This window comes from Lichenostomus cassidix, chromosome 4 (assembly GCF_008360975.1).
Source record: "Lichenostomus cassidix isolate B80296 chromosome 4, HeHo_3.0, whole genome shotgun sequence".
Classification (NCBI taxonomy): Eukaryota; Metazoa; Chordata; class Aves; order Passeriformes; family Meliphagidae; genus Lichenostomus; species Lichenostomus cassidix.
In genome coordinates, this window is record NC_139484.1 from 49,521,259 (window position 1) to 49,546,839 (window position 25,581).

The 25,581-nt window shown below is 37.6% G+C and overlaps 1 protein-coding gene across 1 annotated transcript in view; it reads right to left on the reverse strand.

The window, feature by feature from the left end:
• Window positions 1-598: 598 nt before the first annotated feature.
• The window catches only part of NWD2 (NACHT and WD repeat domain containing 2), a 50,887-nt gene continuing 25,904 nt past the window's right edge, over window positions 599-25,581 (reverse strand). Inside the window, exons 4-7 of the mRNA XM_085059180.1 lie at window positions 9,485-9,688; window positions 7,747-7,891; window positions 6,859-7,448; window positions 599-6,250 (exon numbers count right to left, since the gene is read on the reverse strand). Of these exons, the coding sequence (XP_084915306.1) occupies window positions 2,315-6,250; window positions 6,859-7,448; window positions 7,747-7,891; window positions 9,485-9,688 (4,875 nt within the window). The 3' untranslated portion in view covers window positions 599-2,314. The remainder of the gene's footprint in view (window positions 6,251-6,858; window positions 7,449-7,746; window positions 7,892-9,484; window positions 9,689-25,581) is intronic.

Consider the following 25,581-nt stretch of genomic DNA (forward strand, 5'->3'; position numbering starts at 1 on the left):
TGGACTTTATGATCCCTGGGGGGTCCCTTCTAACTCAGAATATTCTGTGATTCTGTGATTATATTACAGTACATTACTACCCAAAGTTAGCCACTCTCCTGGCAGATAGAAGATAATGAAAGAACTAACTTTCCATTATTACACAGGTTATAGACAGGAAATTCAAAGCCAAAATGCACAAGTCATGCACTATGTCTGAAAGAAGGTGGAAGTTGCCTACTTTTGGGACCGGATCCTGGGAACTGTTGCTCCTCAGCCTCTTCCCATAGCTCCACAGGTCTGAAATGGAGTGGAGTTTCAGGTCCCTCTTTCTTGTGCTTTTTATTGTGTTGGTCACACAAGCCTTCATATGTGTTGATTTGCATACTGGTAGTATGCAATCTAGCCATAAACATCGCCTAAGCATGGTGGGGGCTTTTTTTGGCCAATCTCATTGTTTTTTGAATGCTTTAGTTAACTGAAATGGGAAAAATATTGGAATTTTTTCTTATCAATACTGTCCTTAAAAATTATTTATATATAGGCCAAAGGAAGCTGTGAAGGCCTTGTGACCCTCTGCCAGAGTGGAATTTCCATGAAATTAAGGGACACACACAAGTCTGCTTCCATAATTTATTAGTACAAACAATGCATACACAAGACTGTATATTTGTTTGAAGACTGCAATAGATTTCTAATTTAACAACTCTGTAACAAAAGTTAACTAAATTTGACATTTATGAAAATATAAATCTCTGATTGGGTAGGTTTTCCCAACGATACAAAGTTTACATAAAAACATTCAATATGATCTAGTAGTTGCAAACAAGTTAGGAAAAATCATTCAAGTCACTTAATATACTATATTGGCTTGTACACTGAACATTCACACACTACAGTAAGTTCTAGTTTAGCATTCATTTCTTGGAAATTTGTGACGTGGAATTCTGATTTTAAAAATAAGATTATTCTGTTTAAATAATTTGAAAATATTTCCATGGGGGGAGTTCCATCTTTAAGATATGTAAGTAGGGGAAAAAATTTTTATCCTTTCAGATGTTACCCAGCATATATTTTTGCTTGGAAAACGTAATTTTTTTTTACAGCATTTGTCATTATTTCACAATTTCTGCCCTGAAACTGGTAAAACTGTACAAAAGGCTCAGAACAGTTTCTAAAGCAGAAAGTGAAGCTTGTATGTGTGTGAAAGTAAGAAAAACCCATTACAAACTGGACTAGTAAAGGACCTCTGGACAGCCTTTATGTTTAGTGGAGTATTTCAGCAGTTATACAAACAGTCCCAGAGTGTTTGGTCATTTGATCTGTATTTATCATGGGAGAGAACAGAAACAATACTAAGGCAAATGTTATAAGGATTAATACATGGCATGTCTGAAAACTACTAAGATTACTTTGGAGACATAGGAGATACTTTAGACGTTCTTACAACAAAATGGATAGCAACCTTTTAACATAAAGAAATTAGTATGTTAAAGTGTTCATCAGTAACGCCCTTTGTCTTTGAAAAGTTTTCATTACAACCTGTACTAATACACACTATGAAGACGAAAAATTTCCCCAAACTAAAAAAAAAAAACCCAATCCCTATACTTCCTTTAGAATCTAGGACTTTTAGAATTTTTATCACGATACAGAAACCTGAAATCCCTGCATGCAATTAAAAAAAAAAGCTTTCAGTCCACTCATTAAGGTGAACACATACTTGTCGCCTCACATGCTGACATTTTAGCAGCTGACTGGCACCTCCTCCTTTCAACCCAAAGATTAATCCCAATTAAAAAGGAAAATAAAAATAGGTATTTTTAAAATGATGATGGAATGTATCAAGTGTTCCAGGTTGGCAGGTGACATCTTGTCATTGCACCATCAAGCAGGAAAACACATTTTTGCAAGTGGGTATAAAGTTGACTGTTAGCAATAGACCCATCTAGGTGACTTGGAATACAAAATAGTGGTCTAACCTCTCAACAATCACTTAGAGCTTTAGTTCTAGTTAAAACAGTCTGTCAACCACAGATACGATCACCTAACTTCTGTAATAGCATAACAATTTTGATAGTATTGCTAGAAATTTTTAATCAAGGCCCTGGTGAAATTCTGGACTGAACCTTGTATTCCGAAATTAAAAAAAACCCTGCAGCCCATTTGCTTTATGTTTGCTTTTATGTTTACATAAATGTAAGACAGGAAAAAACAGCTGGTCTGCCCTCTGCTGTTTCTATCTGTCTTCCAAGAAACGCACTGATTTTTACATGAATTCTGAAGACATATCTAAGCAAGTGTACTATTCACATAAACTTGTCCAGATGGTTACTCAGTTGTCAGAGGTAAAACTGTGTCCTCTGCAATCTATGGCTGAGCACACTTTCTCATAGCAATAGTTGTGTTTTTTGGTTGGAGTCGCTTCACTCACCTCAGGCTCTATAACTGTAATGGGGCTATCCCTTGCAAATACTTCCGTTGATTCCCTCCAAATGCAGTCTGCAGTCACTTTGAAACTATAATTGTGACATTTTGGCCTAATCACTTGTGTTGCGTTGTTGAAAATCTGACGGCTGTTTGAAGTAGCAATTTTGATTTTCAGTGCAGCATCAACTCGATCCACTACAGTGTAAGTACCTATACTTCCATCATCAAATCCAATAATAATGTTTAAATGTCTCTGGGAGAGTGCAAGGAAAGTGGGAGTTTTATAAAGAGAACAGGCACCGATGTTTTTGCCATCTGCTAGCCTCATTACAATTAAACTAGAGACTGCACCACTGTCATCATCTTCTTCCCCACGACAACAAATGTACACCAGGTAGCGGCCATCACGAGACAGCCTCTGCCGCCAGATGACACCTGGAGCATGAACCACACGAAGTTTTCCACTGTATAAATCAAGCACATTGATGTTCTCATCACCACGGGTTATAATTCCTAGCTTCCCATTTGGAGATATTTCAAAGTCTTCCAGTTTTTTTAAGAAATTGGTAGGCAATTGTACACGTCTGCAGACGGCTTCCTCTGTTAGGCTCCAGATGTTCACAGTTTCAGTAGATGTTATGAATACTATAATATCTGGGCAGTCTGGTATCAACTTAATATCCACAATGCTTGCACCATCATCACAGCAAAACTTCTTTGTTATACTGCCTGTCCAGAGGCTCACTGCCAACACTTTGTTCTTTGCCATTCCAACTACAAATGTATTTGCAGTTGTTATAAATGCATTCTGTAAGGCAACTAAAATATTGCAAACCCTATGTCCTGTAGACAGTCGCCAAACTCTGGATGCATTTTGCTCGCAGAGAGAGACTACAAACTGATCATTATGAGTAATCATTAGCTCTGAGATTTTTTGTCCATTAATGCGAAATATATTTTCACCACTAACCGTGTGCCATACATACTGGCTACATTTATCATCTGATGTAACCATTATCTCTCCAGAAGAGGTCAGCACACAGTTTTCAACAATACCTTCATGCTTGAACACAGCTTCAATAAATCCAGTGCTGAAGTTCCACTTATGGACAGAATCTGATCCATCCAATGTGTACATTAATTCACCTCTGGCTGGCAACACCAGTCTTTGGATAGGTTTGCCAGATTTGTCAATATTGGACATAGCAGTTATGATGTCTATATCCCAGATAGAAAGGACACCACTGGTGGATAAGGATAGCAGCATGTTATGATGATTTGATTTAATTAGCCTGACTATAGTTCCTGAGATTTCCTGTAAGCTTGCCATACACTGTCCTGTATCTCTTCTCCAAACAAAAATGGCTGAGGTATTTTCCATTGAAGCAATTATACAGTTGCCATTTTTGGACAACACGGCAGATATAAAGCGCTCATTGTGTTTAGCTCTAAATTTTTCAGCCACCTTCCACACACGAGTGTCAAGAAGTTCAATGCTGAGAGCCTTACAAATTAGAATTGCACTTTGGTCTTCAGAAAGCTCTATGCTGACAACTTCACTGTCTTCTCTTCTGCAGTCAAAGTCATCTGTAAGCTGGGGATTTGCAATTTCCTCTGTATTCCAAACAGAAAGGCTACCCTCACTGTCCACCATCACCATTTCTTGGGCTCTGTCCAAAATGAGAAGGAATTTCACAAATCCACTTGAAAATTCAGAGGTCACGGTGGCCAGCTTCTCTCCACTGCCCAAGTGGAAAATGGTGGCGGTGTTCAAATACTGTCCACAGAATGCATAAACTCCGTCTGGAGAACACTGCACACAGGTCACTTCGTACCAGCAGTGGAAGTGATAGAGAGGCCAACCATAAAGCAGATCTATTACAGTAACATCTTTACTGGCCTCCAGCCAAGCAAGCGCATGGTTGACTGATATTGTAAATCCATTTATAAAACTGGAGCTCCCTGCAATTCCACAGTGTTTTGACCCCTTAATTTCCACCTCAGACAGAAGACAGGAATTTATATTATCATATATCAAAAGAGTGTTGTTTGTTGTAGCCACTACCAAGTACTTTTCATCACTAGTAAGCTTCATCCCTAAGATAACAGATGGAGCTGTTGTAATTTGCCTTAGTAACTGGCGGGTTTCTACATCCCAAGTGCTAATGGAGCCATTTTCTAAAGCAGCAATAATTGTGCTGGGATTAAATGTAGGCAAAATTTCAGTCACGTGCATGCAGCTGGATGACAGTGGCAGGCGCTCAGGGCTGTAGGTCACATCCATGGAAGAATGCAAAGGGACAATAGAGCAGTACTTGGGTCCATCCTTGTCACATTCTAAGAGGAGATGTCTCAGTTTGGGCAATGAACTTACCACTGGGAGAAGTCTCTGCTGCAATTCAGCAGAGAGTGAACCTGGGTATTTTACTACTTTGACCTTTATACTGCGGAGGGTACTGGCCAGAAATTTCAGCTCCTTTTCTTGAGAGTAAGTGTAAGCCAATTCTATGTCAGAAAGTGCTTTATCAAACTGCCCTATTCTAATCATGGTGTACAGCCAGCTGAAGTTCATAATGACTCCATACAGAAGATCATCAGTTCTCCCACATCTTGTTAAGTGATGAATAAGCTCTGTCATTTTTCTGTGATTGATGAAAAAGATATCAGGTTCCAATGGATTACACTGAAAGACCCATGGCTGATCCGGTGCCTGCCTGTCAAAAGCAGCCGGATCCATGCAGTGCTTTCCATCTTCATTCAAGCCTCGACTGTCACGGTCAGGACAACCACTCAGATATTGGTCATTGCTGCAGAAAGGTTTTCTTCGTCCACCTGACCAAACACCAAGGAAATATTCTGCCATGACTGTGTGCATTTCACGCAAGTCTTCTTCGTTGTGCAGGTACAATTTCTGAGCAATTAGTTGCAAGTGCCTATTTGCCCAAAGAAGCAACGTTACATTTTTCACCTGTCGTTCTATTAAATACCCCTGTAAACCCTCCTTAAGTCTTGCAATGTATATATATGGAACTCTCAGTGGGTTACTCTCTCTGACACTCTCATTCAGTTCATACATAACGCTGTTGTCAAGGGCTAAAATATCCTCTAGTTCCATTTCACTCAGTCCAGATTTGGACATAGTGATGTAGCCAAGTGCTCTTGAAAATAGTCTTGCTCCACACTTGTTTTCGAGTGACCAAAACAACTGCTCTATGCTTTCATGGACAGTGACACAGAGGGAGGACTCATCCACATCCTTATGAGATCTCCAGTTTCTGACCTCTCTGAAGGTTAAGTTCACAAACATAGGCAGTGTACACTTGGAGAATGCCTCATTGACATAGATTTGTTGCCCTGATGTTACTTTCCTTTTAACTCGCAGCAGCTGATGTTTCAGTACTTGACTACACATCTTTCTGTCCCTTGCAGTCAATTCAATATAGTTGCTTTCATCATGAATAAGGCACCTCAGTTTTTGCAGGATCCCATGCTTGTTTGGCAGTGTTGACAAAATTATCCGTACTGAACGTGGAAGGTGGATGGGAAGCCACCAGAGCTTCCTACCATCATCACTATCTGTTAGCTGCTCTAAAGCATCAAATATTATCACCAGTGGCCTGTGAAATGAAGACTCATTCAAGAGATTTATGAACAAGTCACGAAGGTCATGAATCTTTTTTGGGTAACTTTGTATGAGGCAACGATAGTTGACTGCTAGTTGTTCACAAATGCTTTGAAGTATATTCTTCAGATCTGTACTTGTTTCAGTGGATCCCAAAAATCTTATCACTACCACAGGGTCAGAATCTGGTCCCATCTCTTCTTGCAACCAGGAATAGGCCTAGAATACAGAGTGTAATTTAGTTTATATCTTAATGAAACACAGCAAGATTTTATAAATAGTGATAGTCTATATGCAAATAAACATTTAAAAATATTACTGGTTGAAAAGAAATGCGTTCAGTGGCAGAGTTCAAGGTGGGTGCACCTTGATATGAATGAAATTAACATCATATATCATCTCTGCTTAGCACAGGTAATATCTCAAAACACTGAAGACTGAGGTCCAATAAAAAGGCTTACAACAAAGGTGACATGACTGGAATGCACTCCATAAATCCCAGGGTACTCTTTGCAAAATCTGAGTCTTCTAAAAGTAAGTAGGTAGAGTCTCTTATAAATAAACTTCCTTTATTAAAGGAAGTCTAAAAGGAGTCTCTTATAAATAAACTTCCTTCCAATAATAATGGTTTATTAGCTACCATTATTATCGAAAGGTAAGTATTCTTCTGCATACGTGTACAATATTATGCTGAATATATATTTGATTATTTTTATTTTATATATTGAGTGCTGATAGATCTGTTGAGAAAAGAATTAAACTAAGCTGGCCTTTACACACAGTAATGCTCTCAAGACATGACCTTGTTATGTAAGGTATTTATTTACCTTCTTCGCTGCTTCAGCTAATAAAAGAGTCTTCCCTGTGCATGGTCCTCCATATATGATAAGAGGGTTAATATGTCCAAGTTTTCTAGGTAAAACATATTTGTGAACTATGTTTAATGCGTCACATCTATATTCATAAAAATTGGAGTATGTTTTACATAGCGATGAGTGTTGAAGGACTTCATCGTACAGCACGTCTGTCTCTGTGTCAAAATTCTGCTGCACTGTAGCTTGGATTATATCGATCATGTCTTCATAGAACTGTTTACCAAGTCCTTCAATGTAATGGCTCTCCACTTCTCGGGAGTAACCCAGTTTCATGTCACAGTGAGTGACGGATGTGTACACTCTCAGATTGGACGATGCGACAATGGTAGGAATGAATTCGTCCCTGAGCTTGATCAGTTTCTCATGGGCTTCAGGATCTCGTAGAAACTTCCCAGCTGTGTGTACCACATCCATGTATTTTCCCATCTCTGGAATTTTAACGAAACGCTCGATGTTGGCAATTTTCCGAATGTAGCAAACACACTTCTTTAGGAAAGCTGGTGTTTGTTTACCCAAGGCAAAATCAAGTTCATCTTCAATAGCTGGGGATGAAAAGAGAACACAGAGTCTCTGTTAACTTTTCTATATAAACAGTTCAAGAACATGCCCTACCCACCACAGGCATTTTTTGCATCTTGATTGCATTTGTTCTCTGTAAAAAACACAGAAAAATTTGCTGGGTGCTTTTGTATGGGTTTTAGTCTCAAGCAAGCACAACAACCCTTTTTTCCCCCTTTACTTATATGAGAAATGCCAACACAAATATATTTTTATGTTTGTGGAAAGGTTGACAGAAAAGACAGTAAATGAATACATAGAAATTGTTACTATGAACTTTACCAGAGGAAAGATATCTCTTTGCTTGGCTGTGTTTCATTTTTCCATTCTCATACAGCAATTTCACAGCAGTCTTAAAAATCTTCTTAATCTCTTCTGATATATCTTGCCATTTGTTCTCATTCATAGAGTTTGAAGAAGATTCCATCTTTTAAAAAATCCATAGTTAAAAACTAGGTGTAATACATACATGTAAAACTTCAGAAAGTAGAAGTCTAATATCCAAGGTCAAAAATAACATGGTAACAGAAACACATACACTAATAAAAATAAATAAAAGTTAAATGGCTTATACTGCAGATGATCGTAACTTATTCCATTTAAAAATTTTAAGAGTTACCTCCCTGGAGTATTTTCTAAATCCCTAGTGTAGGCAGCTAATGCAATATTTTTCAAGAATGAGGCCAATAACACCTTTATAGAAGGAGGGTTTTGAGAAGCAAGCCTGAAATAATGACAATAAAGTAGCAGTAATACTGCTAAAATTATTGCTTCTGTAATGAGATATAATAATGATAATAATTTAAACTTGGATCTCAAAATGAGGTTCCTGGTACCTGTAATTAAGTGCCTTTTATTAGCTACCATATTTTAAAAATACAGGATTATATGTGACATTACGGTCATTCATCCATTGCTATAGTAACACTAATCTTACTGTCATCAGAGAGGAACTCTAATATAAATTCACTAATCCTTTCAGATGGTATCTTGTAAATGCCACGCTGGTGGTTTCTCTAAAGCAGCTGGACTTATTTACTGCAGGTGAAATATTTCAGGGGTCTCCTGTTTCCTTGGAGAGTGGAACAGGAAAAAGAAAAGCCTCCAGGATAAATTCCCTAGCAACTCTGTCTTGACATGTTCAGAGCTGTGTATCTTTTATTACTTTCTGTAGGTTTATGAGATGTAATTCTACATTAGATCTTTAAGTTACATTACATCTATGTTTCATCTTTAAGTTACAGCTTTAAGTTATGAACATCTTTTTACGTAGTCCTGTGTAGCTTCAGGAAAAGTACAAAGGTTTAATAACAAAACCTACCAATAATACAGTGTGCACTTAAAATGAAGTGAAAACTCTTTTAAGGACTTAATTTTTTTGTACACTGAATATTTTTCGTACACTAAAATCTGTCATTGGGTATATATTAGATGTGTAGGAAGGTAGGACTGGGACCTGAGAAATAGATACAGTTTTTATCATCATCAATTAAAGACAAATGCCTGCTTTAAAAATGGCAATTAACAGTGCTCAAAACTCTAATGTTCGAATACAGTTCATTAGTTAAAAATATGATATCTGACTCAGGACAGTGCCAAGCACTTGTCTGACAGTTAAGAGTTTTCTTCTATGGGGATAGAAGGGAAAATGTGTATTTCCTCTGCAAGTCCTGTTCATTGAAATCCAGAAAATGCACAACACAAAACAGAAGAGCCTGAGTTCTCCATGTTACAACATCAGGGAAGGGAAGAGAAATCTGTACAAGTGTCCCTCTAGCCCTAACAGGTCATGGCTGACCAAAGTCCACTTGCTCTAGCTGTTATCAGAGAGCGCATCAATGCAGGAGTGGTGTTCCTTGCTGCTTGGCAGCTGCTCCCTTCACCATGTATGGAAAGGGAGCACCACAGCAGCAGTTGTTCAGGTGTGGGCAGGGCTGTAGAAGCAAGTGCCTGGCCTTGGTGACTGCCTGCCACTGTAACTGATAGGGGAAAATTTTGTGAGCAGGTGACTATGACTTACCGTATTCTGGTAGTTCTTCAGCATTTCAGTTTTCGGTCTGAGGTAATATGCTGGTGGCACTGCATTCTCATCCCTGCAGTACCACTCTTCTAAAATCCTTGTCTCTAGTTTGGCCTCTACAGCAGCATCCAGGATCATTTCAAATTCTGCTGACTCAACTTCCCCCGGTATTCGGATGTTCCCATACTTCTCTCCCAATAGGCCCTATGTATTTACAGAAAAATAGGGATTAAATTTTTGTTTTTCGTTATGCAAAAAGCATCCTCAGGATCTGAATTTCATAAAAGTAAGGCTAGTAGTAGTGTAATGACTTTGAAATTACTAGGAAGGGAAACAGATACTCTGTGCCAGGAATTACTGTTAAGGGTACTGTACTGAGCTGTATTTTACTATGATGACTTAGAAAATTTCAAGTTGATATATTGCCTTTCATAGTATTAACTGGTAGTAAAAATAAAAAGGTTTCAAAAGAAGTAATTAAAAAATACCCTACATACTTAGCATGGCCTTGACTCATGTATTATTGAGTTCCATTAGTCACAGGTTGAGATTATCCTCACCTGCAAAAGCAAATTGAAATTGTGGCTTATACCAGCAATACCAAGGATCAGTGTTGCAGAACCACAAGCTGCTTTGCTATCTTCTATTCCCTTGTTGTCTTTGCCCCAGTAGCTGTCCACTGAATGAACAGTGGGGCAAGGAAGGAGCAAATACTGAGCAGAAATGGATGAAACCCTGTTTTAGTACCTCTGCATAAAGGTAAAGGTTTGTGGAAGTCATTTCTTAAACTGTGGCACAAGAGATGTTTCACATCCAAAAAAGAGGATAAAAATACTGGTTGTGATGCTCTAAGTATACTCTTTTAAAAAAATAATTTCTGTAGTTTACTGTCTGTAAGCATTTTATTAAAGAATGATTGTAGTGTCCTACAGCTTCATAGACAAGAGTGTTATAGGAAATTACTGCAGTCTTTTGACAATTTTTTTCAAATTTGTGATCATCAGATCAATTCTGCATTAAATACTTGGTTCACAGAAGTCAGTGAGAATTATTACTTAATTTAAAGTGGGATTTAAAAAAATTCTTTCCTCGTTTTAAATGTATTCTGCAAAGCTCTTGAGTTAATGAGAAGGATACTTACTGTGGAGAGGAACCAACAACATCAGAATTTTGATTTGAATCAGAAAGATCTCTTCGTAAAGTAATGCTAACACAAATATAGTAGTGCCCTAAAAATATAAATGACCATGTTTGTAAATAATATCTAAATATTCATTATTTTTTAAACACTCATCATAATGAGAAGCTGTTTTAAACTCTTCCAGCAGAAGAACAGCCTGAAAATCAATAACTGATGATGATGAAGTCTGCTTCACCGATTAGAAAAGCACGAAGCAGCAGAACACTTTGCTAAACTCAGTTGTGTTGGCACATGGTACTCCAGTGGCTCACCATGGAAGATTCTGCAGCCTCAGTGCAGCAGGAACACCTCCCCTTTCAGGAAAAGCCAGTTACCTCAGACCACATTTGACATTGCATAAACTAACCTGGCTGATTTCTGCCTGGAGCTGACTAGGAAGAACTCACACAAAATACCATGCTGGCTCTGATGGCAAGCAGTTAGCATCCTCCACAGAGGAGCACTGACAAAGAGCAGGTGGACAGGAACAAGTCAATGTCTGCCCACTGCTTAGGAGAAGTGAAGGAATGTAGGAAGTCTGATAGCTCATATAGCCCATAGTTTCTGACAAGTTTCACATAGTTTCATATAGTTTCTGACAGTCACAACATTGGAGTCCTTCAAGAATCTCCTCCAAGAGAGAGGCTTTAGGGCAAAGTTGAGTTTGCCTGGCTGCCCATTCAGATCCCACTATAGCTGCATTCAGGGTACACATCGAGGAGTCAGGAGAATGGAACAAATGTGTTTAGTAACAAGAATTATATCATAATACATCTAATGAAATTAAATGATCCAGTATTTCTATAACCTCAATTTATTTTTTCTATTGATCATTCCAGCTTCCAGCTAGTAGCTCCCCTCAGAGAGGGCTATGTTGCTTCACATAATGAGATGGCTGAGGAAAATTTTGAAGCTTTTACTGCTCTGATCTATTCATAGTGCCCTATAATTTTGGAACTCTGAAACTGCAGAGGTTAAACAAAATATAGTATTATTTTCCTTTTTCATTGAAGTGAGGTTAATAACTTATATCATGCTGAATTGGAAAGCCTCTTCACATTCAGATTGACATAGAAATCTCATAAATTTCTCTCAGAGGAGCTTTTACCTTGTATTGAAATTATTACTTAGAATTCATTAGGCTACACTTTTCCTGAATATAAGTCCAGTAGATTCAATAGACAGTTGCCTGAGCAAAGATCAAGAGCCAGGCCCTGCATTAACAATACCAAAATGTCAACATGATTATGTCTGATTTTAATGTACTGCATTTAATCAACTAAATTTGTTTTGGAATTATTTTGTGTACTTTTCTGCTCTTCTGGTACAGTTTACCCTGTTCTCTCTCCACTGTACTATAGTTAAATAATGAGTGGTTTAAAATGAAAATATGGACTTTTTTATGTCTCTCATCTGTCATTAAAAAAGACAGATGTAAACAAAAAGACAGATGTAAAAAAAAGACAGATGCAAAAGACATTATGTAAACGATCTTGTATTAGGGATTATCCCCCTGACTACTTGAGCAAAACACAATAAAAAAGAACTTTGACATGATCCAGCAAACCCTAAATACAGTGCTGAGCAGGTCAATCATTTAGAGCAGGGCAATCCCAGGCACTGCATTGCAGCTGTGCTCCTGTTAGAGCCCTAACAGAAGTTACCTGAAGTTCTGGTATTAATACCTGACTGTAGAAATTTGAAGAAAATTCTAGTAGAAAATCTTATGAGGTAAAATTTTTTTCAATTCACAAAGTCACAATTCACAAAGTCACTCCTGTGCTTTCTGGTAATTTCAGATTAGCCTTGACCTACAGCCCAGTTTTACTGGCCCTTCAATGGAGGCATTGAAACACAACTCTGTTTTTCTGGAGAGGACAAAAGTCACTAACTCTGGTTTTCTGAAGGATTGTGCTATCACACCCCAGGCTGGGAGCAAGAGACATGCTGAGTAAGTGCAGCAGTTTTTTACTGAGAAACTAATGCACAAATGCTGGGTTACGCCACATAAACACACCAGGTTCCTGGGGAACAGTCCTTCACCCAAACACACCTTCCTCTAGACGCCCTGCAAGTTTTCCATTAGCAGTGACACTAGTAAATTAAAAAAAGACTAAGGAGTATAGACAGACTATATGTATTTGCTGGAATTTTAATGCACTGTTTCTAAGGCTACACGACAGCCTCAGGATTGGTGCATTTGAAGGCACAGGCTGTGAAAATTGCATCTTCCCATGTCAGAGGTGAGGCTTGGAAGTACCTCCCTCCCTTCACAGTTTTGGTGTCATGGTTGTATATCTGTTATATGGTCATACCTATCTGTGTAAGTGCAGTCTATCAGGGTACCACAAAACCAGTAAAACCTTAGAGGCCTAAATGAGAAGCTCTGAACTGCACTCTTCCTCCAGGGCCTTCAGTACCTGAACTGCAACTGTGTCAGAAGCTTGCAGCAGCCTCAGAAAATATCTGCCACATCTCCATTTCCCTATACATTCAAGTAAAAGCAGATTTCTTCTTAGAAAAATAAAGAAAAATGAAGGAACTGGATTGAATGTAAATATAATTTCTCACAACCTTCATGTTGTTTCACACTTGGTTTGCAAATATGAATTACCATTATTAAGATTATTATGAATTACCATTATTAGATCCTTTTGAAATAAGTTATTGTACTCTACAATAAAAATATGAAACTTCAATTTGTGATAATAACATTGCAGCATTTTGATGATTATTATAGGAAATTATTTTTAAATGGAACAGTAATGTTTACAGTGTGTTCAGTATCAAGAGACAGTTTTATATGCAGACTCGTGAACCAAAATCTCCCACCTGATGAGTCATTTTCCTTTAACAGTAAAACAACAAATTAAAGATTCATTAGACTGAAGGTGACTGAACCGTATAAAACGACCAGGCTGACAAAACTTTACAGAATTAACACAGAGCAACCTCAGCAGTAGCCTTAGCTTCCCCAGAACCACAGAATAGTGGAATGGTTTGGATTGGGAGGGACCTCAGGGATCATCTACTTCCAAGTCCCCAGCCATGCGACACTTTCCAACAGACAGGGCTGCTCAGAACTCCATCCAGTGAAGTCCTGAACACTTCCAGGGATGTTTGTTGAGCCTGAGGCTGAAATCACTATTAAATGAAAGTTAAAAAACTGCTGTATAGATGAAGATGGGAAATATTTTTCATTCTAATATTCTTGGTGTGGAAAGATATTAAAATTATAGGCGCAGTCACAATAATGATCAAAAGGAGAATCCAAAGGAGATTTAGACTTGATCTTGAGATATGAGGGATTCACAATGCACGTCATATGATTGGTTCAGACATCATCACTAAAACATTCATGAATTCTAATGCCATACATTATATAAAACCAGAACAAGCCAAAATTTTAGATATATTTAATTCCAACTAAGATATTCAGAGATAATTTTAATAAAAACCAGCTGTCAAATAACAGGAAACTACATTAATTACTGATTGGTTTAATTAATCTTTTTTTTAAAAAGAAATTATATACTGACATCTGCAAATGAAGCCATTTGAGAAGTCAGATTAGTAATGTTTTATGAAGTGATTTCAGGTACTTGTCAACTTAAGAGCAACAAATTTTTTGCCATTTTGCCAACAGGGGAAAGATCTGATCCAATGATCTTTTGCTGGGCTTCTTGGAATCAGTCCTATTCCTTGGTCTCTGTGAAGTTCCACATGTGACACTGAAGTGCATACCTATGTCCTCTCTGCCTCTTCTCAGAGCAGTCCTGGATTGCCAGCTTTTTGAAGAATAAGCATTCAAGAAATGATCTTTGAAGGAATTAAATCTAACCAAAGTTAATTCTTTAACTTTATAAACTTCCCTATGTCCAGGTCTAAGCACACCTTAAACAACTTGGTTTTGCAAGATCCATGATGGATTAGCAAGTATTATTGTGCCCATGCGACACAGGAATTAAGTGCAGGGAATTAAGCCTGGGCAGGAATTCAGAGCAGGGACAGGTGACAGGTATGCAATGGTTAGTTATAACCACGTAGCAGAAGCTGTTTTTCCTAATTCTCAGCTCTGTCCTTCTTACAGAAACTGCTCACTACTGAAGGAGGAAAGCCTTGACCCCTTGTGATGAGGTCCTGAGTGACTCACATTTCAGCCTGCTAAATTAATGTAAGCTCAAACTAAGATCACTTATTCAAAGTAGAACAGCTCCATTAGGAGAACAAGTATCTCACATTATTGAAGATGTGTGGAATGCTTCACACTGTGGGCTGAAAATTGTAGGGATTTAAGTGCTTTTGAAACACCTTGGGGTACTAAGTTCATCTGTTGTCAGGGGCTGGGAAAGGCTGGTCTTACTGACATCCCAGAGATGTTCTTCTACCATCCCCAGGAGAGCTGTGGATTGCAGTCTGGTACCATGCCATGCCTCAGCAGGAGGCCTTGCTCAGGTATCTGGTGAGGAGCAGGCTGAGCTCGTGGGCTACCATCTAGAGCAAAGCATGTAATAAAGAAACACACCCATGGAGCAAGAGCCCTGTTTCAAAACCTCCCCTGAACTGGAAGAAGGACAAGTTTGTGGTCTCCAGGTATAAATCCTACTCATCAGGCTTTGGGGCATGAATGATGGGGTAACAGTCGCACATCAAAGGCCCTATTACTGCATCTCCTTTCTGTGCAAACAATCTCATAGCATTGTATCAATAACTGAATGTTAATTGGAACAGAAACATGAATGTTATCTTTCCACAGTTTGCATGACTGCTCCAAACAAGGTCTACAAAATGAGTCCTCTGCATCCCTCTCTCCCCTGTGAGAGAGAACTTACTATTCATTGCCTTCTGTTTATCCTGGTGTTAGAGACCTAATTCTGTGCTTCCTCAGCCAGTGCTTGTAGGCTTCCTTCTTTTGTAGTAAAATCTTCCTCATGAAATAAAACCTTTTCTTCCTCTTTAAAGCCATACATTTCAGTCAAATAGCCATTTTTGCTCAGACAAATATGTTTTTTTCTCTACAGCCTGCTGGAATGTTCATACATATGTTAGCTGATAAAATGTATGTTACTGTGTAGTGCATCAGACTTCTATAGACAAAAGAGACACATCAAGAAAAAAAATAAGTAAAATATTGACATTTATATTTAGCACCAGACTTAAAATACCTCAGATTTCATATAAATATTTTTTCTAAAAAGCATACTTAGTATAATTGCATGCCAATACCCATCACTTTATTTCAATTGCTATATTTTTATGTATTAATTAAGACAGAGTCACTTCATCATAACTACAAGAAATGCTCCATCGTTTTCAAATCTTACTTTTTACATGCACGCTGGCTACATTCTATGTCTTGTCTTTCATATTGAATTTGGAGGTGGTAAGACTGCATTTGCACGTGCAAACCTGCCTAGGAAGCCATTCAAGTTAAGGAAGGCACACAGAATTTTAACATGTAGGTGTGTTTATCCTCCTTTGCAGAAAGGTGGGCTTAACTGATATAACCAAATATACAGTAAACCACATCTTGAAAATCCAAAACAAATGGTCAGGACACCAGTTTTAAAGAGCCTTTGGCTTAATCTCTCATCCAAAGAAACTTAGTACAACTACAGTTTTTTTTGGTTTCTTGCAGGTATATTGTAACTCTATTCTAACAGTACCCTATAGAAATCACTTATGTGATGTAAGATGTGCAGTTGCAGCCAGAGATATTTTGGGGAAAAAAAAAGAAAATTAAAATAACAGCATTAGCTGGGCTCCTGCCTGTCAGGCCTCTAAACCAAGAATTTACTACCAAAAAACAAACAGAAAAGAATGTCCTATTTTATTAATTTTTTATAACTTAAAGGAAAAATAGCCAACTCATTTCAAATTCAAAGCAAAAATACTAATGGCTAAACAGCAGTGAATCATCTGAAGTAAAACCAGAAAAGTATGTTGACTTCAATTTATCTCAATGGAATAGACATGTTAATTGCTTGTTAGGGCAAACTCCAAGCCATTTTACTGAAAACTGAAACCAAGATGAAGAAAGTTGTACTACCATGCTTAATCTAAACCAAGTTTGAGGAAGCTGGAATTCCAGAGTAGCTGGTGTCCAGGAGATGTCCTGAAAATAATTGCCTCTACTCGTTTTTATTGCACTTCTAGCTGCAATGAGGGAAGGACCTCATGATAGAAACACAGGGAGAATGTTCTCCAGATAAATAAATAAATTTGACTGATTTTCTTGCCTATCAAAGGAAAAATGTTCTGTTGCATTGGTACTAAGTCTCCCAAAAATACTACCATTAAAAATCAAAAATATGAAAAAAGGACAAAAAAAAAGTCATAATCTGTGATTTCTGGGATCAGGTCAAAGTGCCTTTAGAACAGAATTTTTCTTCTTCTGCCAAGAGTTGTAAGGCAGTGCAGCTTATCAGACAGAACATCAGAGCTGCTGCAGATCTCTTAAATCTTCTTTCCACTTTTACCACATCTCAGTTTGGAAACTTCTAACTTCCTGATACTTTTGCCACTGACTCAGACTGCCTTTCCATAAAATGAAGCTAATGATAGCCTGCAAAATAAGCATTTTATTTTGAGTATTTCTATTTTGATATGCAAAGGGTCTTGTGTATTTATGTATCAGCAGCGATGGAACTGTTATTTTACATTGTTTGTCCTGTTTAGTTTTAAAAGGAAAAATGATATCATAGAGCACTATCAAATATTTTCATTTGCTTTTTCTCCATAGGTTGAAGCCTGTGAGTAAATAAAATTAATTTTAGAACTTCAGCTGACTGTAGAAAACATAAGAAATACAATTTTTAATTGAGGTTGCTGAAGCAAATAGGAAACTGGAGGCAAAATAAAGACATTTCTGTACTGAGAAAGAGATTGTTTTTCCACCTGCCCAGATATATATTTATGTTCCTTGGCTTGAGAAATGTTGCAGTGTGCTGTTTCACAGAACCATGCCCTAATTTCTCTCTTCCTTTTTTCCCTGGAGGCACTGCAGAAGTACCCTGGAAGGGCTATATGAGTTTCAGAAACTTGAGACAGGTCTTGATTTCAATTCCATGAAAAACTGACTGCAATTGGGACTGGAAGGATGTGCTGCAAGTGCTGAAGTGTTTTGCTGTGAGTACAGTTCCTGACATAAAAGGTGTAAGAAGAAAATGATGGTGGAGTTTCTTGATGTTCGACCCACCTTTCATAAAATTAAAAAGAGCAGCCAAATCTGGCTGTAATGAACCAATTCTCTCAACTCCAAACTTCACCCACAGTGCAGTATTTTTAAATCTCAAAGCTTCTCCCTAGTGGTAAGGAGATATGAAATAAGAATGAGTAATTTCTCAGGCCATAGTGTGTAGGAGCTAACAGTCTATCATACAGAGTGAACGTGCTTCCTCAGAAGAAATTCATGACCTACTTCCCTGATACACTTTGCTTCATCAGAACTCTCCTTTCTCCTGACTGAGAAAATATCAATGGTCTTCCCCCACACTCTCCCTGTCTTCTACATGATCATGCAGCACCAATTCTGTTCATTTTGTTGCCTTTTCCTTCATTGCCTATCATTGTTGGATCTTTGATCAGCCTGAGCACAGGTGAGAAAATCAGTCAAAGAGAATATAATTAGGGCAGAGGTCTGTGAATAAAGATAGCATAGAGGAAGGACTGGAGGAGATTTTGCCTACCTCTGCCTAAAGACCTGAGCTGCTCACTCACTTCGGTTCTCCTCCAAACAAATGTATTATTCTCACATTGCTCTGTTTTTGAATTTGCATGGGAGATTTCTTGACAGGCATGTATATCTTTCCTTTCACGTATAGCTCAGGACCTTCCAGACAATTCCTATGCAGTCCAGATTTCTGTCAGCTCTCTGACAGGTCCTGTAACACTTGACAAGAGTGGAACGGGGTAGAAAAACAAACCAAAAGGGCTAGGTTTAATAAAAGACTGTAGCACATAGCCCAGACTGAAGTCAATAACCTTGTCTGTGGAAATCACTACTCTTTCACCAGGGAATGGGGAACATACCTTTCTTGGAAATAGCAAAGAGATCAATATTGTCTTTTAGAGGAGGGCATGGTGGCACAACCTCCCCTGCTTTGTAAAATAATCACAACACTCATCCAAGCCAGGAAGAATTATGAAAGGGTTTGAAACCCTGTCTTGCATCTCACAGGTGAAGTGTGGCTAACAGAGTAAAGCCTCTCCTACTGCTGCTGTTTAATGTGCCTTATTGAGCATCCAGGGACACAGGCATCATGGAGCCAGAAAGGAAGATGATACTCTGAGCCTATCAGTGCAGTCAGCTGGGAGTACAGGGCACTGGCTTCTGGACGCCAAACCCTGGAGTTAAAAGCTGGCACTCCTCTGCGTTCTTACTGCCCTCTTTGGTATGCTTTGTATGCAAGAAGGGGCCATATCTTTATTTTCTGTGAAATATGCTCTTGCTTGTATTTATCAGAAAGGCAGCTTAGTTTCTGAATTCCCATTTTGGGATGGTATTTAAGTGTTTAATGATGAGAAAAAGAGCTTAGATTGAGCTAAATTTGAGCGAGGCAAAAGGGCTGAATAAGATACTTAAGGGATTGACAGAGGCATCTAGTCTGTAGTAAAACCCCAAGTTGCAGCAGCGCAGAAGGAGTTTTTAGGACTGCAAAACCTATCCAAATCCCACTGTATGCACATACACACACTCCTTATTGGAAATAGACTGATATATTTATGCTTTTTTGTAACATAATTAAGCTGTGTGTTCTTAATAACATATACAGCCACTGTGAAGGTATTAGAAAGTGTTAATTAATGAGCATTATCAAATGCAGAGATTGCTGATAGTATAATGAAACTTTTAACACCCCTCCTGACTTAAGGAATACTGAAGCTAGCTCTAACATGACAAGATATTTCACTGCAAACTTATTTTTAAATTTTTTCCCTTTCTTATTAGAGCTAAACAGATTGGTAATAATTAAATCTACAAATGAAAACCTGATTTTGTAATTAAATGTCAAGAAAAGAAGTTCCTAATTTTCATAGAGTAATGCAGTCATTGAAAGCCTGGTATGACCCATGACTGTGTAGTGAAGCACCAAAACATTGTTAATAAACATGTTTTATGTACAACATAAATGGAGGCCCTCAGAAAAATTTTTAGTATAAGTGACATTAGTTCTAGCAGATTATAATGTACCCATGATTTAGACTCTAGCATAGCATGCAAAACAAGTACCAGAACATAGTATCAACTCTGCTTTGCAAGTACATGTGTAATGTCCTATGTTATTTATTTTGAGTAGTTCCGTGATTCTGATAACTTTTATTTATGATTTTTATGTCTTTATGTGCTAATTGTAACAAATAATTCATTTTTTCCAAGCCAGCTGGCATTGGCTTGAGGGCTTGTTATCTGGGACAGCTACACTCTCTGAACAGGTACTTCATCAGTCTAGTTCTTCAAAGATGACAAGCAATTATTAGAAAATTCCTTGCACAAGGAAAGTATAATATTCCTTCCCCAGCATAATGGCACAGTGAACACTAATGTAGAAGCGTCGGTCCCTGTTTTATATTCTTACATGATTTGCATGCATTCCCTGCTTTTCACATTCTTGGAGGGTAAGAATCCTTTTTACTGTTTATTAAATTATAAATTTGGAAGAGGACAGAAAGGACAGTAGTGTAGTTGCAGGATGAAAATAACTATTTCCTATTAAAAGAAACTAATGATCCAAACTGCAGTAACACTTAAGGACAGAATGCAAAAATGCAAAAGGTATCTTTAAAGAAGCTGAACTGAAGGAAAAAACTAAGGCAAGCACTGTGATAATAGAGATTAAAGCTTTCCTTGTCTTCATAAACCAAACCCCTTAGGCACTTGACAAAGGTTATGGATTACCAAACCCAGCATCACCTAAAATGTTCAGAGTGTCAACAATCTTTACAGCCAATTTACATCACCATGTATCACAATGAGATTGCTATTTTCAGTCATTTAAATTGCATTACATATAAATCCATCTTTTCATAAAGTCAACTGCCATATTTCAAAAACTATTCTTCGTCAAAATGACTTAGTATTAGTTTTCCAATTATAATACAGATGAAAAAAATCAACTTAATCAATTTTCTTAGCTTTCACTTGCCATACTTCTTCAAGGACAAGATAAAACAAAATAGGACCTTTCTCTTGGGATATCTTCATTGACTTTTCTAACACTAACTTTTAAATAACAGGTTATCTGACCTACAATTAACGGTAAGCACACAAACACTAAATACTAAGTACTGCCTGCAGGTAATAGGTCAAATCATTAGCCAAAAGTTTAAAAACTCCACAGCACATGCCCATGGAAATGAAAAAAATACAGCAAAAAAGCCATATATGCCACTTGCCTGAGTGAAAACACTGTCTTGCCTGTGCCATGCAGCTGTATGACTGAGAGGCAGAGTATATATGGTCTGTGGTCTGCCAAAGCTTGTGGCCAGGTGATGAACTGCTTCTGCAGCCATGAGTAGCACTAGTATAGTAAAGCATTTTAAAACAGTTTCAAACATTATTTTCTACACATTGCAAAAGAGCTAAGAAGAAAAGAACGTGTAATTTACTCACAATAATTGCAGTCTCCCTAGTTTTTTAAGCAAATATTCTGTGCTTCATTTTCTTTAAGGTGGAATGAAATAAAAAGTTACTCTGTGAGGTTTTCCAATTACAAAAGAAAGAAGCTTATGTTAATTGTTTGTTGCATTGCATATTAACAGGACACCCCAACAAAAGTACCTTGCACTGAAAGCAAGCATTTTAAGAGAAAGGCAATACCTTAGGATGCATAACAGTTTCACTATGAAGAATACTAATACTGTTTCTTATTTCACTACTGTAAATTAGCATCTTTCACTGAAGAAAGAGGGACCCTGTGAAATCATACATGCTGAGCAAAAAAAAAAAAAAAAGAAAGAAAACAACAGACCCAGCTATTGCTAGCTGGATTTAACAATAATCAGACTGAAAAGTGATGTACTTATTTTTTGGGTGTTTCTTTCTGGGCCTGTTACTGGAGAACCAAAGCATCTCTGAACTGAATGACTGTATTTGAGAAAAAGGAAGATATATATGCCAGGTGCTAGCCGCAGTATTATTATCTCTCTTTGAACTTAGCAGCTGCCTGCTAAATATTGTGAAGTATGCTGTTTCTGTACACAGAAGTAGCATTGCAAGGCTAAGAATCCCCTCTATCCCTCTCATTTCTGCAGAATAGCTGATGCTGATCTACAGTTTCATTTGTAGGGCAGATCATTACATCTAACTGATTACTACCTCAGAAGATGGTTTGGTAAAGCTCTTGAGGGTCATGAGAAAATAAATTACATAAATTTCATGCAGCCTACTTTGTCCTCTACACATTACATAAAATGATGGAAATACGACTTCATGTTAATCTTATTCTCTCTAATATGGTCATTTATGTTAAATATAATACTTAACCTTTCTGGAATGCAGCACCAAAAATTGTATTTCTGTCAAGAAAAAGAAGTACAGTGACTTAGCAGAAAATATGTGCAGTCTTCTAACTGAAAATGCAAGTTATTTTTAGACTACATAAAAAACCATGCAATTTCTATGTTACATGGAAAAGCTGTCTGATGAATCTTGTACCTGTTTTCAATGGGCTAAGTTTAAAAAATGGGTAAGTATTTTAGATTTAGAGAATCACAGATGATTCACAGGAAAATGCATTCCCATCCGTAAAGTAGATGGAGGAATTAACTTACAATAGCTTAATCATGTAATATCCTCCCATGCTTGATTTCACCTTCTGTGTATATCTGCTGTTCAGAGCCAAACTACATGGAAAGGGATAGACATCCTTTGCCTCTTTGTCTGGAGGCTGTGAAAGAACACTAAAGCTTGATGGGGGAAAATTTGCATATTATGTCTTTAAAACTGACCACTTTGTCTGTTTCGAAGGGTTTCAAAATATACAAAACTCTACTTTGACATTTACAGAAGAATCTTTCCTGTTGGTCCATCTGAAACAGGATTAATGTTTGCAGACATACGCTTTACTCCAGATCAATGCCACAAAGTCCTATGGAGCCATTCCTGATATGACCCCAAATCCACTTATACTAGAAGAAGTTCTCATTTAGATGGGTTTTGAATCAGATGCAGAGTGAGCAGAAAATTCATAATTTGATATTTCTTTCTTGGAATAGGTGGAAGAGGTGGACTGTTGTGCCATGTCTGGCTCCAGGTATCTCTCTTCATTCAGTTAAGAACTATAAATAGAGCTGTGTCCTTGAGGAAAATTAAATACCAAAATGCCCCGAAATGCCTTGAGGAAAATTAAATACCGAAATGCCAAGCCCAATCCTGTTGAATTCCCAAAAAAGCACTGGGTACTTATTAGCATTCCTCCTGAACTCGATGTTGTAGTATAGACACATTTGACCGACTTTACCCTCCCTAACTTAAAGTGTATGGTAATTTTCCCAGGAAAGCAAAAGCAAAATGTAACTCAGGCATTCCAGAACCTGTGTGTATTTAGTTTTTACATTAGCAATAAACCATAAAGTAACACCAGAACTGAAACTGGAATTGAAGAGATTGAGCAGAGCAGGAATAATATAATTTGGAATTTTCTCTGAGCTGGAATGCACTCAAAATTAATTATCAACCATTTGTACTAAGCAGAGAGAATGTAGCAGTGTACTTCATGGAACGATTAAAGCATGCATTATACTGAGGAACACAGAGATACAAACAGTAGAAAACATTCCAATCCATAATTAACCATACTTCCTCTTCAATTTCAGTGTGATTTAAGGACAAGCCAAATATTGTAAATTCCTAATATTCTTTTAAAATCCAAATTTGTAATGCTAGGTCCTATAGGCCTGTGCAAGTTGAAAGGGTTTTATGCTTCCCTAGGACTATTCAGGAAGGGATGCATGTGTTGCTCCTGAATTCAGGCCTGTCAGTCACTATCTCCTACCCTTGCCCTGGACTGAAAGTGGGGAAAAGAGCTTTTACACATCCCCAGCAGGTCTGTGGAAAAGGGAGCTTCAGAAATACACTGTGGGGTACCTCAGCAGACCAGTGAAAACACAAGGGATGGTGCAAGAGCTCAGGTTAGATGTGGAAGCCCTTGAGGACATGGTGAGACCTGTTTCAAAATGTCTGGTGTTCGTCCTATTTCTAAATGGTCATCTTCACAGGGTCAGCCCTATTCTCCATCAGCAAACAAGGAAAAAAAACTGGCTATGGATACCCTTAACAGATTCAATTTAGAAACAAGCTGCCAATAATTTGAGAGGGCTAATGTAAATCACAATTGCTGTTCAGAGTACGTAGAACATGTTTTTACTTTGGCCCAGGTGTTTTGAATGACAGGAGGAGAGAGCCTCTAAGATTTGTACAATCCCAAGCATTAATTAAACAAACCTTTACAGCTAACAGATTAACATTTCATTTCTCTTTCTGATTTTGCCATCTTTCAAGACATAGTCATGCAAGGACAGCCATTCAGGCAGAGACTGTATGGTGCTATGCAGATGGAACAGCACCTATATCTTACAACTTGCAGGATATATATAAATGTAAAGGTTCCAGTGATGCACTGAGGGCATATTTTCTTTGGTATTGTGCAATATAGAGTTTAAGCACATATGTAGAGTTTAAGCAGTTTAAGCACAATTTAATAAATATACTGCATTTCAATCTTCCCCTGTAGATTCCAAAGACAAGATTTCTGCATAAAATTTGTATGAAAAGAAATAAATACATACCATGCTATTTTTGATCTATAGAATAATTTATGAGGGATTACCCCCACTTAAATGAGTCTTCATAAGTTATTTGGTAAGTCAAAACCAGCATGCTATGTGTTTACCTACAGTAAAAGCTATGCATATTTAAATGATTTAAATGATAATATATTAGTCACTTACTTTATACAGCAGAAAAAACCCCAAACAAAAACCCCAACTTAACAAAAACCCCCAACCTAACCAAAACCCAAACAACTTCCCTTTCCCTTAACTGAATCAAGTATTAATAGAGCTCAGGCAGCAGATAAGAGAGCAACTGTGCATTCCCAAAGTCATTGGAAACTAGTTCACTGGAAACTCGTTTCGCATATTTTTCAGAACTTTCTTCTCCTTCTGCTTATGAATATGTGTTAATCTGGATTTTGTTTTTTCATATTTGGAGAAAAGCTTGCGACTTCCAACTTATTTACTGCACTAATTTAATTAATTTAATTTCCTCTCTATCCAATATCACAATGCAGGCACAAAGTGCCATAAAGAAATTTCTAAACTTTCTAAAATCAATCCATACCAAGTAGCTAATTCTGAACAGTTCTATTTAATTCCAGATCTGTGTCTCTCTTCAGAAAGCAATAATTGATAAATACAAAAAAATCCCTCTACCAGCTGAAAAGAAGTGGCACATTTTATAGAACTTTCTCAAGAAATGGGAAGTTGCTCAAAGCCTGCAGTGCCAAAATTTTTCATTATGTTACTATAAATTAAAACTAATTATGCTTGTTGGGAGTAAAATCATCTTCAATTTTTGCTGTAAATGAAATAAACCCCACCTCACTATGGTACAGGAGAGCAAAAAAATCAAATGTGCATAAACAGATTTCTGTAATTTTGCCAGTCGAGTCATTGGGGGAGCTACTACTTTGGCCCATGCTTGGAAAATCTGAAATAAATATTGAAATCATTGGCTCACTGCAACCTCTTTGCTAACTGTTTCATTCTGTTTAAAAATTCTGATTTGGCTTGATTTCCTTAGTAACAATATCAGGCAGGCAGTTCTTAAAAGCTTCAAGATTCTGAGCTGCTAAAATATGCAGCAGTAGTACATGACAAGGTTTCCTTCACTGTCAGAGATTTTACAACATCTATG